This window comes from Lissotriton helveticus, chromosome 1_1, assembly GCF_964261635.1.
Source record: "Lissotriton helveticus chromosome 1_1, aLisHel1.1, whole genome shotgun sequence".
Classification (NCBI taxonomy): Eukaryota; Metazoa; Chordata; class Amphibia; order Caudata; family Salamandridae; genus Lissotriton; species Lissotriton helveticus.
Window position 1 is genome coordinate 972,112,791 of NC_136057.1, and position 14,395 is coordinate 972,127,185.

Sequence of the window (14,395 nt, forward strand, 5' to 3'; positions counted from 1 at the left end):
CTAAGACATAGCCAGCAGCTAGGGCACTGTATTGTTTATAATTTTATAAACGCATTTCCTTCCCGCTTCCTATGCAACCCCTGCAGTGACAGTTTTGGTCTGATTATTTTGGGCTTTTTTTCTGGGTGTGTTGGGTTTGCTGCACTGGGTTGTACTCTTGATTTTTCTTATATTAACACAAACCTTTCCTGCAGTAAAATCACATATGCACGCTGTCTTCCAGTACACACCCTGAAGTGTAGGTGTGACAGGTTCACTGTATGGGCTGCATTTTTGGGCATCGAATTCTGGTGCTGTGCAGCAGTTGTAAGATATTATTAGAGTTCCTATTGCTCAAATGGGTGTTAATTCTGATATTTATAAGTTTCCCTTGTCGTCTTTGCTTGCTTTTTACCTTGTGCTAAAGTGTCACTCTTAGTCGTTCAATGTCACTCATAATTACACTGAAATTATTAAAATGTCACACAAAAGAAATCTGGAACCTTGGCAGCTATACATTATTTGCCAGCAAGGACTCTTATTTTACGCCCCTACCTAACTTCCAAGCAGTGACTCTCGAGGCGCCACTGCAGTAGCGCGTGGGTGGCTAAAAAAAGATGCCCAGGACCGTCATTGGTAGTGCTTTCGCGCGCTACAAGATTGACTGCCCTGGGACCCACATAAATGGCACACCGGCGCCGCACCACCACTATGCTAGGTGGTGCAGGATTTGCTTGCAAGCAGGTGCGCTTGCACTTTCAGATACACGTGTGTACTGGCTGCTCAGCTACAGCCGCCACACATATGACTCCGCCCCCAAAATAGTGCCCCCCGCACCGCCCCCCCCCCCCCCCCCCCAAGCTACGCTAGTGAGCGGGCAGCTTTCACTGTGTTGACTTGTGCCATTATGCTGAGCTTGTCATCCAGGATGCTAAATTTCTGGCGTGGTTGGTGTGTATTGGTCCTAGTTCTGTCAGCCACCAGGTGGCGTACCACTAGGAGATACTGGTTTCAAAAACCAGTACTTCAGTCTTGTCGGAGTTCCGGTTCAAGCAGTTGGGTCTCATCCGTTCTGCTACCAGGATCATGAAATTGGTGATGTTAGCTCTGATGATGGTAGTCTTGTCTGTCAGAGAGACGATGAGTTGGAGGTCGTTGGCAAAGGAGATAAGGGTGAATGAAGCCTTGGGATAGGATGAGGTTGGCAAGCGGAGGTCATAGACAACATTTCAAAAGATACACTTTAACTACAAAATGAGGAAGGTTGCAATTCTTCCAACAATTAATAGATGAGATTGGTATGCGATAGTTTTAAACTCCACAAGAAAAACATGAAATGTGTAGCTTTCACTTCCATATGTAACGCGCTTGTGAATGTTTTACATTATGAATAACCAGTACTAAGAAAGCAATTGGAGATTTCACTGGTAAACATCCAGTATTGTATTGTAATTGTAACTGTTTTTGTATAGCACTTACTACCCCTGATGAGGACCTCAAACAAAATATCCTCCTCATTAAAATCTGTTGCCTGTTGGAACTGACCAGCTATATGCTTGACAGATGTTATAAGCAAGATAAGGACAAAGTGACAGTTAGACACCAGCTGAGCATAGAGAAGAAGGGTTGTGATAGGTATCTGAAATGTTCTGGTTGATCTCTTGAAAAAAGATCCAATGCAAGGTAACCAGAAGGTTCTTTAAAAAACGCCAACTCAGGGACCGAACTGCTAGAGTGACAATGAGGTGAAAGGTGAAGAGTAGCATATCTTCTGGACATACCTAATCTACACGGAAAATACATAAACTTATTTGGAAACTGGCTCAGTTCTGGGTGTACAGGTCGCAAATGACCTGGTCCCTGTCCTGTTGAGATCACAATCAGTGAAGAAAATGAAAAATGATAGAATTCGCCTATTAAGAAAAACTATAAATACTGTGATGCTAGAAGGCAAACTATCCATATTTGTTACCTAAAAAAACCGTTGAAAGAGCGGATGGAAATAAAGCATATAATACAAAATTTTGGACAACAGCATAACTTTCCCAAAGAACAATGTTATCAGTACAATGCAAATGAGCACAACACAGTGCATCATAGACACCAATCCCAACTGTATACAATCCGCTAACACAATCAGGATACAGAGATTCTAAGATGGCATCACAAGTAAAAGGAAACAAATCTCACATTCCAGGAACATAGATAACCGAAGACCACTGTGATCCAGCCACCTGAGAACATGCTGTGATACATACAATAGGAAGGCACCAGCATAGACCTGCCATAGTTCCACTATTGTTTTGTTGGTTTGTACTTTCTTTTGCTATTACATATGTTTTCTTCTGTTCAACAATTCACAACATCTCGAGTGCTCTCAAAGCCACAGTATACAGAAGGTTGTACTCTACAGATTGGAATTACCAACCATCGCTGGGCACAGTGGAAGCTTGCTATGTTAAAAAAACTACCCAATAGATAATCACAAAGGCCTATGCTCCCTAAAGTTTAAATGTCCATAATGCTTGATGACAACTGTTATTTCAAATCCAAGTTTTGCTTTAATGTAATCAAGAAAGCTTCCAATAAAGTATAGGCAGAAATGACATTTGTCTAAATTTAGTATACATTTTTACAGAAGCACATTCTGTCTTCGGTGTGACCTCATTCTATTTTCATTTCATCATTCTCCATTCAGGATGCAAAACTTAAACAAGAAAAAAGACAGAGCTTGCTCCATTTGCAAATCAATTTTATTATTTTCCGAAGTTGCCCTCATTAATTATGTAAGCTATTTATAACACATACATAACCATCTACTTCTTTAACTCTAGGTGTCTTATACATACTGTCTTGGTCTGTCATATATTGAATAACAATATGTACAAATTAAGATCTAGACCATTTAGAAATTTAGTTTCAAAAAGCATATGGATTCATCTGTTTACCCAACTAATATCCTGGACGCAATTTATAAACACGAAATAATGTCAGGGTATTGTAGAAGTATGTTTATCAACTAGCTGCTGAGTTTTTATTCGGCTGCAAACATTATGCTTTTTTATTTTACTGGAAAGAACAATATAGTCAATTTATTCATAACAGTTATGTCTGTGTACATACCTATCAATAGAGTGTGGAATGTGTCAAGTGGAACTAATTTCTTTTCAACTATCCATTTAAAAAAACAGAGAAAAGCAGTGATTGAAAATTATTTTAAATTTGATCTCTCAGCTGTCATTCCCAATTTTGTGATACATTTTTTTCTCTACTCATCATGATATTTATACAGTTCTAAACAACCAGTGCTTCAATTTTCTACCATAGAAATCTTGTTCATAAAATGGAGTAGGTTAACAAAGGTTTTATCACTACAGTTGTTACCAGACAATGACCTCAATATATTAAAAGGCTGTAGCAATATAATTGGGATAATATATTAATTCAGTAAGGATATAATATTTTAATAATCATTTTGTAAATAAACCAACTACATGTTCCAGATGGAGCAACTTAATCACAATGATGGTCCAGCAAGATACGGTGCTAAATCCGCAGATACACAGTTTTATTTAATTCTGATCTTATTGTAATTCAAGAGACAAAGCGGATTAATCTCAAAGTCATCTTATAAAAACACTATTCTTCTGATTAGCAATGGTGAGACCCATAACTCAAGAAGGAACATCTTACATAGACTGCATGTCATAACATACAGCCCTGAAGATACAAAGATAGTCTCCTAAAAACTGCCAGTTCTGACACCTTAATACATGCCTCTATCAATAGAATGTATAGCACAGAGTTACACTAGGAGCCCTCCCATGCTACCCTTCCAATATTTCTCAATCCTGGTTTACACAAATATCTGCAGTGAGTTAAATTTTAGCATAGGCCCCAGCTTTACATTGTTTATAGTCTCCCTGAAAAGGTGGGAAACAAAAATGGCAATCAATATTTTTACAGGATGTTTTCCAAGAGATTAACTTGAACAAAGGTACTAGATAGCAATTATCACCAAAAAGATGCTACGGCCTCTTCGGAAAAAAATTTGGGGATCTGGTTTGACTCCGAGCTCTCCTTTACCTCGCAGATCGGGCAGATCTCCTCCATCTGCTTCCTGAAGCTCAGACAAGTCAAAAAGTTGATACACCTGCTCCCGGCCCAGATCCGAAAAACTGTAATCCACACTTTAGTGACATCACATTTGGATTAGGCAAACAGCCTTTATTTAGGACTCACAACTTTCTGATCCACATGTTACAATGCGGTCATGAGGCTGGTCAGACGGGTCCCTTTTCGCCATCCTATATCGCTACATCTAAAGCAGCTACATTGGCTTCTGATGGGATAAAGAATAAAGTTTAAGGCTCTGACCTTGGCGTTCAGAGTCTTTGCAGGTAAGGGCCCTCGATATTTGAGAAACAGACTGGGTCAACAACAACAGGAGAGATTGCCGAGATCAAACTACCTCCGACTTATGGACATTCCCAGGTTTGCCAAACTCCATAAGGGTGGCAGAACTTTCTTAGTATAGACTGCTAAACTTTGGAACATCCTTACGATTAAGCTCCGCAAGACTGAGTCAGAGCACTGTTTTAAGAAAGAATTCAAATCTAGATTTAACTGTCCAGCCTAATTCTCAGTCACTTTGTTTTGAGCACCGGGAAATTCTCCTGCAGCAGCCGTGTGTTGTACAAATGCTATTGATTAATTGACATGATAAGATTACATTTATATAGGACATGATGTCTAGGAGATTAACTAGTACAAAGTTACCAGATTATCTAAAGTAAAGGGTTCTTATCATAGCAGTCTTCAGTCACTGTTTGGAATATTACCACTTCAGCTAGGAATTAAACAAGAAAATAAAATACTAATGATCTTGGTACTAATCCCAGTAAATGAGGAAGGTAAATGTAGGATGATTTTTTGTTATTAACTTACCTTAATTATTTTAAATATAACAATGTATCCTGCTTTCCCCTGATACCAAGGTCTTGGATGGAGATAATCTGCATACTTGGAGACATAAACACCTGTAAAAGAAACAATTTGGCTATTTAAATATGTTTCGAAATGCTACACAAAGAATTGTAGATGTTTTAACCAAGCCAGTAGTTTGGAACGTTTTTTATTACCATGAAGGAAAAAGGAGTCAAAACGTAAATCTCTTGGGTGAGAATGAACATGGTGGTCAAAAATGGCAGGACTAGCAATCCACCGGGGGTGGCAGGACAGGCACTGATGATCAGTCAAAATACACCCAGGAGAGAGACCGCCAATCTCACTTTGAGTAAATGGGGAGAGGAGGTCAATATTACGTCTAAGTCAGATTCTATTATAGGAGGTTCACAAAGAAGACAGGAAAGAAGTGACAATAATTACAGGTTTGGCAACAAGTCAAGCTGGGGATCATCATGTAGCCAAATTGTTTGGCACCTATGCATTTAAATCTCGAAGGATCTAAGAAGTAGAATGCACTCAACCAGGTTTGGAACAATGGAAGGGCAAGCAGCACATGTCACATAAAGCACACAGTCTACACGTTTATGCGATTATGCAACAGCAGGGTTCTTACTACCTTAATTTTTTTTACATAATTTATGGGTCTACTCTTGTTTAACCCATATCAAACTTATAAACTAATCTGCCACTAAAAGGAACATAGCAGGGCATTATTGAAGTCTTATAAAATCTCCCATTCATGCCCCAAACCTACAGCAAAATAATAAAATTAACAATAAAGCAAACCCCATGTCTTGGAATTGAGACGGAGAGATCACCTAAACATTACGCCACCAGTATTACATGATCTTAGATAACTGTTTTCAGTGACGGAGCATGTAGTACACAGATAAAGATCGATTACTACAAAGTAAGGGACATGATTGAGGTGGTAACAGAACAGGATGTGCAGGCAGTGGAGAACATTCTCTGGTCTAGTTTGAGGGTAGTAGTGTTATGCAAATTAGATAAAGGTTTAATGTAAGCCCCAGAATTGTATATAGATGTGAGGCGGGCAGTGTGTGTTAATGGAAGCCTTTACTTTTACAAGTGCTCAGTTGAGATTAAGATAATTCCTATGACATATTGATAGTCTTGCAGAATTATTCCAAATCACTAATATTTCCTTGTGAAACCAGTATTCAGTTTGGCATTACACAAGGCCTCCAACAAAGGATGCCAACCCCGAAGAGACTTAAAGATGAATCTAAGGTGGTGAATCTTATAAGTGCTGTGTCAAGAAAGGTCCCAGTCTTTTTTCCAGATAGACTGGCAGATAGGACAGGCCTAAGTAATTGACAATGTGATCTCATCTAGGCACAAATAAATTCAGCAAAAGTGCCATTATAATTTTGTACCATTTCCTCGCCCCAATACTTACATCATAAGGGACGCTGTACTGCTTCCAATTAAAATCAAAACCAAAAAAACACAACATATTTTAGAATCTCTTCTTATGCTGCAGGACGGTCCGATAAGTTGGTCCGTCTACTATTTATCCTTTTTTTCTGTTTCCTCTAGAGAAGATTTCATGGAAGACTTGATGGAACTAATACATGCTCAGGGCATCCCAGCAGTATCATTGTTAGGAAGAATGACTTACTGCTATCCACACTTTGAAGTGGGTCATGCTAGATACACAAACACTAGGGCAAACTAAAGAAAAAAAATCTAGTTTTTGATAACCACTATGCCAATCCACACTTATTGGGATGAATACATACTCTGAGTCAAAAAGAATCTAGTAACGCTGTCCACATCGGTACTTGGGTAGAAGTGCCACAGCTTTGACTGAACCACACACCCAACATGTAAACTTTCTAAACAAGGTAAAAGCAAATCATAGAGGAGCCATGCTGGACGTCTCATGTTAAAAATGAAATAGCTCCAGGTCACTGTAGTTAAATAGGTCCGCTCATCTCATCTATATAAACAAATACACAGTGCTTACCTAAATAGAAATTGTAACTGCGTGTGGAAGTGCTAAAGTTCTGACTAAAACCACTCTCCAAAGTATAAACCATAAAAATGCAAGCACCATGTTAGTGGCCTTATAGAACAGGTGAAATAACTCTGCATCACAGTATTTAAGATAATGGAAAAAGGGGTTGTTGACTTCATATATGCACACTAATGAAATTAGTGTCTACCATAATGTGAATTATGTAATATGCTGTATTCAGGCATTTGAGATAAATGTGGCTAATATCTTGGATAAAACAAAAAACCAAAACGAAACAATTCACAGCATAGTATATGTCAGAAAAGGGGGGCGTGGCTGACCACGCAATGAGAGCGGACGTCTCAGGGTAGAGCTCCGTGAGAAGCTCCCCCGCCGCAGGCCAATTATCCAGCTACACGCACGCAAATGCTGCCAATTTGGAGACGGAGGTACCTGCAAGGTATATCTACCCCCTAGGAAAATTTGGAGCGATTTGGCTGCACGGAGACACGATCCTCCGTGAGTCCTTCTGCAGCACCCGGACTGTGTTCACTTCCGGTCGGCGGCTGCGATCAATTGAGGCCGGGGACCCGGCTCACACGCAGGGCCGCATCCGCCCTTGGCACCAGTCCCCCCCTGTACTGAGACGCCGATTCGGGCGGGCAGGAGACGCGGCACTTCCTTCCGCCCCCGACTGACCTGCATGGCGGGCGCTGACCCAGCTGACGGGAGGTGAGCGGAGACAGACGGAGCCCGATCCCGGCTGCTGCTCGGCCCCGTCTGAACCTGAGAGCCTGATGTCCGCACGGAGCTGGGCCGGTTGCCTGCAACGCGGTTCTCCTCGCTGCTGCACACGGGACTGGTCGACCGGGGACGCGGCATTCGCCTCCACCAGCGGCTGCACCGACCTGGGAGTCTTTGTTTTCACACGACACACGGGGAAGGGCCCTCACCGTCACACGCCCAGAGACTCACAAAATGGCGGCGCCCATCGGAGGTGGAGCCCGGTGAGCGGGGACGGGACAGCCTGTTGCACCTTATAAGTCTGCGTTGGAGGCGTTGGGAGCGGCTGGGGCCTGCGAGTGAGGGTCGTTGGGGCACACGTTACTATCTTGTTGCCGGCTGCTGGGGGCTCGTTGCCTTTAATCCGCCCACAACGCGGCTGACCCTCTGACTCCTGGGCTGTGGACACCATACGACGAGGCCTCCCTTAACCTGGGGACAGCCACGCCTGAGCAGGCAACACTGGTGGTGCGGGTGCCGACTATCCGTTGCTGGGGACGCCGCCCTCCACACTGCAGCAGCACCTACTGCGGGCACCTCGGTGAGCCCTCTACATAGCTCCCACACCGGCCTCGCTGGGGCAGGAGTGCACCTACCCCCTACACTGGACGGCATAGCCGTAACATTGGGCGCTTCAACCCCTAGACACCAGACATTTTCTGCACCAACTGGCGGCCCGAACGGTTTGGTCCGGAATACGCTGAGAGCCACACGCTTCATCCCTGGATCTGGTGAGCCACACTGAGGGGCCCTGTGAGGCGGAGGAGATCGACGGACGCTACCCAGCGACGGGATTGCCCTGCCGGCCCACCCCGGTGCCCCCCCCCCACCCTTGCTGTGTCCTGGCACCTGCTGCGTCTCCCATGTCAGGAGGGACCAGAACGAGAACGGGAGCCGGTGGTGCACAGAATAAGGGGAAGATGGCGAAGCATGTCGAATCAGATCAAACTGCCTCCAAACTTGATACGATGCTGGCAGCAATGGAGAGACTGGAAGAGTCTATGCAGCTAACCCGCACCTCGTTGGAGACAAAGATAGACGGCGTGGCTATCGATTTGACACATCTCCGTGCCGATCACAAGAAACTGGCTGAGAGGACTACCACCCTGGAAACCACTGTAGCAGATCTATCACCCAAAGTTACGCAAGTCGACAAACAAGTGTGTGACCTTCTCAACAGGGTAGAGTTTTTGGAAGACAGGGCGGAGGATGCGGAAGGACGCGCGAGAATAAATAACGTGCGCATAGTGGGCCTGCCGGAGCGCTGGGAACGCAGGGACACAGCAGAGCATTTGGAAGAATGGCTTCGGGAGCTGTTACCGGAGGGCACCCTGTCGCAATACTTTGTAGTGGAGAGAGACCATCGTGTGCCATCCCGCCCTCCACCGGAAGGATCTAACCCTAGGCCTATGCTCTTGCGAATTTTGAACTACCAAGACCGTGACGCCATATTACGCGAAGCCAGGAAACTGTCGGATATCAGGATAGACAATGCGAAAATCATGTTTTTCCCCCGATTACACGATCCAGGTGCAGCGACAGCGGCACTCCTTCATGGCTGTGAAGCAGCGACTCAGACGCCTGGCCTTCAAGTACTCGCTGCTGTTTTCGGCTCGCTTACGCGTGGCCACCCAGGATAAAACGTACTTCTTCGACACACCAGAAGACGCTGAGGCCTGGCTTGATTCAGGAGTGGACGCGGAACCCAGGGAGATGCCACCTAAACCACGCAGAGATCGTGGAACCAGACGACGCAGACACAGGAGAACATCGCCGGCTAAATCACCACAAACGGAGATGGAAATGGGACCCGCTCCCGACCTCATGCAGAGTGAACAACGGGAAGCCCTTCGCATGGTGGCGGAGATAAGTGGCTCGCAATCCCCGGGCCCAGCTGTCAGCAACAGCCCCGATAATCGGGGAAGTGACGATGAATATATTTACGGCCTACCAGACACTCAAGTATCGGACGAACTACCCGATGTCACGCCGCAGACGGCGGACTTGATCATCTAACTGTGTCAGCAGGTTCCAACTCAACGTTTGCAGCTGCTCCATCATCCCCACTGAGACACCAAGTGCTGCAGCTTTCGCAGCCACTTAATTGTTGCAGTGTCTGCCTCTGTCACCTACTTTGGGACTTGGGAAGATGCCGGGTTGCAGCGGAAGGCAGAGCCCATGCAAGCAACAGGTGGACAGAGGTACAATAATGGTGGGGTGGCCGGACCCCCAGAGGTGAGTGGCCTGCTGAGAGTGCATATATGTGGCTCCTGTAGGTGGACATCCTGTCTAGACAGCCACAACTTAGCCAGAATCTAAACACTGACGTTGGCGACTGGCAGCCATATAGACACTGCCTGCGGTGGGGAGACACCACTCCTCACCTGATATCATGGAACACTAAGCGAAACCGATCTGATAACTCAGCGACTCCCCCCATTGAACTTAAGTCTACTTTGAGCTCACTAGAGCGTTTGGACGACAGCATGTTCCGTTGTCGACCTTTTGGAATTATGGTTATAGTTACGTTGTTTATGAGACTGCTGCCTACACTTCTTTACCTGACAATGCACTTCCAAGATGGCGCGGAAGGATGGGACAGATATACGGAGACTACTGTGTGCCTGTGTGACCGGATGGCTGGGGCGGGCGGGGGGCTTGGGCGGGCGGGGTGCGGTGAAGACTTCAACAGATTTCATGGCTGCGGTTAAATTCTGTACCTGGAACGTGCGGGGCATGCATACGCCCTCGCGCAGGTATATTCCTATCTAAGGCGTCACCAAATCCAGATTGCCCTCCTACAGGAGACCCATCTGACTGGAGCGGAGGCGCTCACACTTCGCCGTAGATGGAGGGGGCAGCTATATGCAACAGGATTTTCCGCGTTCGCACGCGGGACCCTGATTTGGATATGCCCTGGGGTTCCCTTTGAACTAATGCACAGCACCATAGATCCCGAGGGGCGATATGTGTTTGTTCGGGGCAGGTTAGATGGGCAACCGATAGTAGTGGCCTCTATATATGCACCAAACTCTGACTTTGGGAAGTTTCTGACACATTTGTTGCATACATTAGCATCCTGGTCTGACGTGCCACTCCTGCTGGGGGGGACTACAACAGTGTACTAGACGCCACACTAGATCGCTCGCTTCCTCCTGCAATCACTACACCGGCGGGTGGGGCATCAAAGGCGCTCCTAGACTGGGCAACACAGTGGGACTTGCACGATGCGTGGCGTGTCCGAAATCCTGGAACGCGTATGTATTCATACTTTTCCGGCGCCCACACCTTGCATGTCAGATTGGATAGATTTATGCTAACCAGGGACCTGTTACCACACGTCACCGACACATGCTATTTAGGCCGCACACACTCTGATCACAACCCTCATACCCTAGACTTTGAGTGGGAACGCCCGCATCCACCGGTGCCCACGTGGCGACTTCAACCAGACGTCTTACTAGACGCACAATACAGGGAGGCCTTATCGGGGCGCATTTTGCAGTATTTTGAGGAGAACAGCGGCACCGCGTCTTCCCCGCGGGTGGAGTGGGACGCCTTCAAGGTAGTCACCCGGGGTAATTGCCTAGGCATGCAGGCAGGACTGCGCAAGCAGGTTGAGAACGACCTGCTGACAGTGGAGACTGTCCTCATGAAGCACGAGCGGGAGGCGGTGGAGGGTGATGACACGCCACTGGTGACGACGAGGGAAGAACACGCTCGGCTACAGGATCGGTTGAAGAATCTCAATTATGCCGCACATTCGGCACGTACTCACCGCACAGGGGACAAGCCGGGCAAACTGCTCTCTTGGTTGATACGGCGCGACACCCAAACGGCCCCGGTCCTTTCCATCCGTACACCTGGGGGCATGGAAGTCTATACACAGAGGGCCATACACGAGACATTCACGACCCACTATACATCTCTGTATGGCTCCCGCTTGCGGGTTACTGATGACGACATAGCGGAGTATCTATCACCACTGCGCCTGCCTTCGGCCACCGACGCTCAAGAGGGGGAATTAGGAGCGACACTTACGGAGGAAAAGCTACGTGCTGTTATATATTCTCTCTCCAATGGCAAAACACCGGGTCCAGATGGACTACCGGCGGAATTTTATAAAGCCTACTCTACCATTCTAATACCCGAATTGCTTCGGATGTTTGGTGCAGCTATAGAAGATGCCATACTTCCACCATCCCTGAATGAAGCTAATGTGATCTCTCTACTGAAACCGGGCAGGGATGCACTCGACTTGGGATCGTATAGACCACTTGCACTGCTCAATACGGATTATAAAATCCTTGCGGCAGCACTGGCTCAGAGGTTGGCGCCCTTGGTCCCTACCCTGGTACACGCAGACCAGAACGGCTTTGTACCAACTCGTAGCACTGCCTATAACATCCGACGGCTGTTTCGGGTTCAACGATACGTCGCATCTAGATGGCCCCACTCGGGTTGCGTGATCCTCGACCTGGAAAAGGCGTTTGACTCGGTGGAGTGGCCCTATTTATTGCGGGTGTTGGAGAAATTTGGCCTCGGGGATGCATATATTCAAATGGTGGGGCTGCTGTACCACACACCTGAGGTACGAATTCATACGGGGAGGCTGCTCTCCGGTAGTGTGCGGATTCGCAGAGGCACCAGACAGGGTTGCCCCCTGTGCCCACTGATATTTGCGCTTATGATGGAACCTCTAGCAGAGCAACTCCGAGTTTCCGGAGAAGATTGGGGTATCCCACTGGCGGACGGGGTGCATTCGGTGTCCCTGTACGCTGACGATTTGTTGATTTATGTCAGGGACTTGGCCTGCATGCCACGCACTCTCACCGACATCTTTAGGACGTTTGGTGACATGTCGGGTTTGCGCGTGAATTGGGTGAAGTCCGGATTGTATTCGTTTTCAGCTGACATGCCGGAGTGCGATGTCGAGGTAATGGGGGAGAGGCTCATATGGTACCCGACTGTATTCCGATATTTGGGGATCCGAATTTACCGCGACCTGATAGATTTACTAGAGGGCAACCTGGTCAGGGCCGTCTCGGCGCTGTCAGCTCAGGTCACATTCTGGAACTCTCTCCCGTTAAATGGCCCAGCCCGAGTCACACTCACGAAAATGATTGTACTTCCGAAATTGCTGTACTATTATGCGACTGCCGGTGTACGTCCCAACCCGAATCTTTCGTGAACTTGACTCCCTAACCAGGCGCCTTATTTGGAACAAGGGGCGCCCCCGGGTGGCATTGAAAACCCTCTATGCGGCGGCGGAAGCTGGTGGATTGGCAGTCCCTAACCAGGAATTGTATTATTTGGCTGAACAACTGCAATGGGTCACATACTGGCTTAGTGGCAGAAACTTAAACGACCTGGCCACAATGGATTCGGTGCTGACTGTGACACAGGTACATGCGCTGTTCCATCCTTTAGCCAAGGGCCGCTGCCCCGACCAGATACACTTAGCGGTGGCGAGGAAATGCTTTGTGAGGAGCCTTAAAATCACGAATTCTATAAAACCCTATGCCCCAAATCTGCCGCTCTTGGGTACCCCTTGGGAGGGGGGAACACTGACGGAGGCCGCACTGACCTGCTGGACGGCTGTGGACCTGGAGGGATTGGGAGACCTGTACGAGGAGGATGCTCTTCTCTCCTTCTAAACCCTGGCAGCTAATACTGACTTGCCGCCAGGACAATTCTTGGTCCACGCAAAACTCCTTTACATACTGACGAGGGCCTGGGGCGACCTCTCTGAGGAGCTGCCAACGCACCTATTGGTGCAATATCTGCATGTGATGGGAAACGGTTCCCACGTAGTGCACTGGCTCGCCCAAGCGCTGCATTACCACACGCAATTTTCGTCTCAAAAACTGAGAGACAAGTGGAAGGCGGACAGAGATCACGACTGGTCCGATAAGCAGTGGGCAATGGTACTGGCTGGGGCGGGCAATGTTCCGCGAAACTCACGGTTTAGGTTAATCCAATATTATATAGTGCACCGGGCATATTTGACTCTGGATAAGCTGAATCGTTACTTCGGCCTCACCACCTCGGCGTGCCCCAGGTGTGGACTATTGGATGCGAACCTGTTGCATGTTCTCTGGGGGTGCCCTTCCCTCTGTAGCTACTGGGTAGCGATATCGACCTCATTGTCGGCAGCGACGGGGGGCTCCCTGCCACACACGTGGGAAGCCTGTCTTCTGGGACTATTTCGGCGAACGAAACAAACGAAAGCTCAGGAGCGATTCTGGGACCTGGGACTGATAACAGCGAAGCGCCTCATTACCAAGCGCTGGAAGAATAGTGCCCCCCCCCCGAGCGATAGACTGGCGCAATTCCTCTAATAACTGGGCCGGGGCGGAGAGCGTGGCGCTACATAGAGAAGAAACAGCGGGGTTTCGCATGTACCCTATAGCACAGGACTGGGACGCCGCCCTGTCTGCACATCACCAATCGTGTCAGCAACTGGGCATTGCTTAGACGCCGACTGATGTCGATTACTCTGTTGCCAGCGACTTCCCTACGAACCCCACCTTGCTCCCCCCGCAGAGCCCCTTCTCCCTTCCCCCCCTTCCCTTCCTTCCCCCCCCTCCCTGCTGTCCTCCCCCATTGCCCTGGTTCTCGATCTGCCCCCCCCCTATCCCCCCCCCTCTGCTCCGCGCTGGCCTCCCCCCCCCCCCCCCGGGC

General features: G+C 47.6%; 1 protein-coding gene across 4 annotated transcripts in view; it reads right to left on the reverse strand.

The window, feature by feature from the left end:
- The window catches only part of TASOR2 (transcription activation suppressor family member 2), a 1,020,110-nt gene that overhangs the window by 840,493 nt on the left and 165,222 nt on the right, over window positions 1-14,395 (reverse strand). For all 4 annotated transcript variants that reach the window (XM_078677333.1, XM_078677324.1, XM_078677320.1 and 1 more), the window contains exon 5: window positions 4,927-5,018. In XM_078677333.1, coding sequence (XP_078533459.1) covers window positions 4,927-5,018 — 92 coding nt within the window. The remainder of the gene's footprint in view (window positions 1-4,926; window positions 5,019-14,395) is intronic.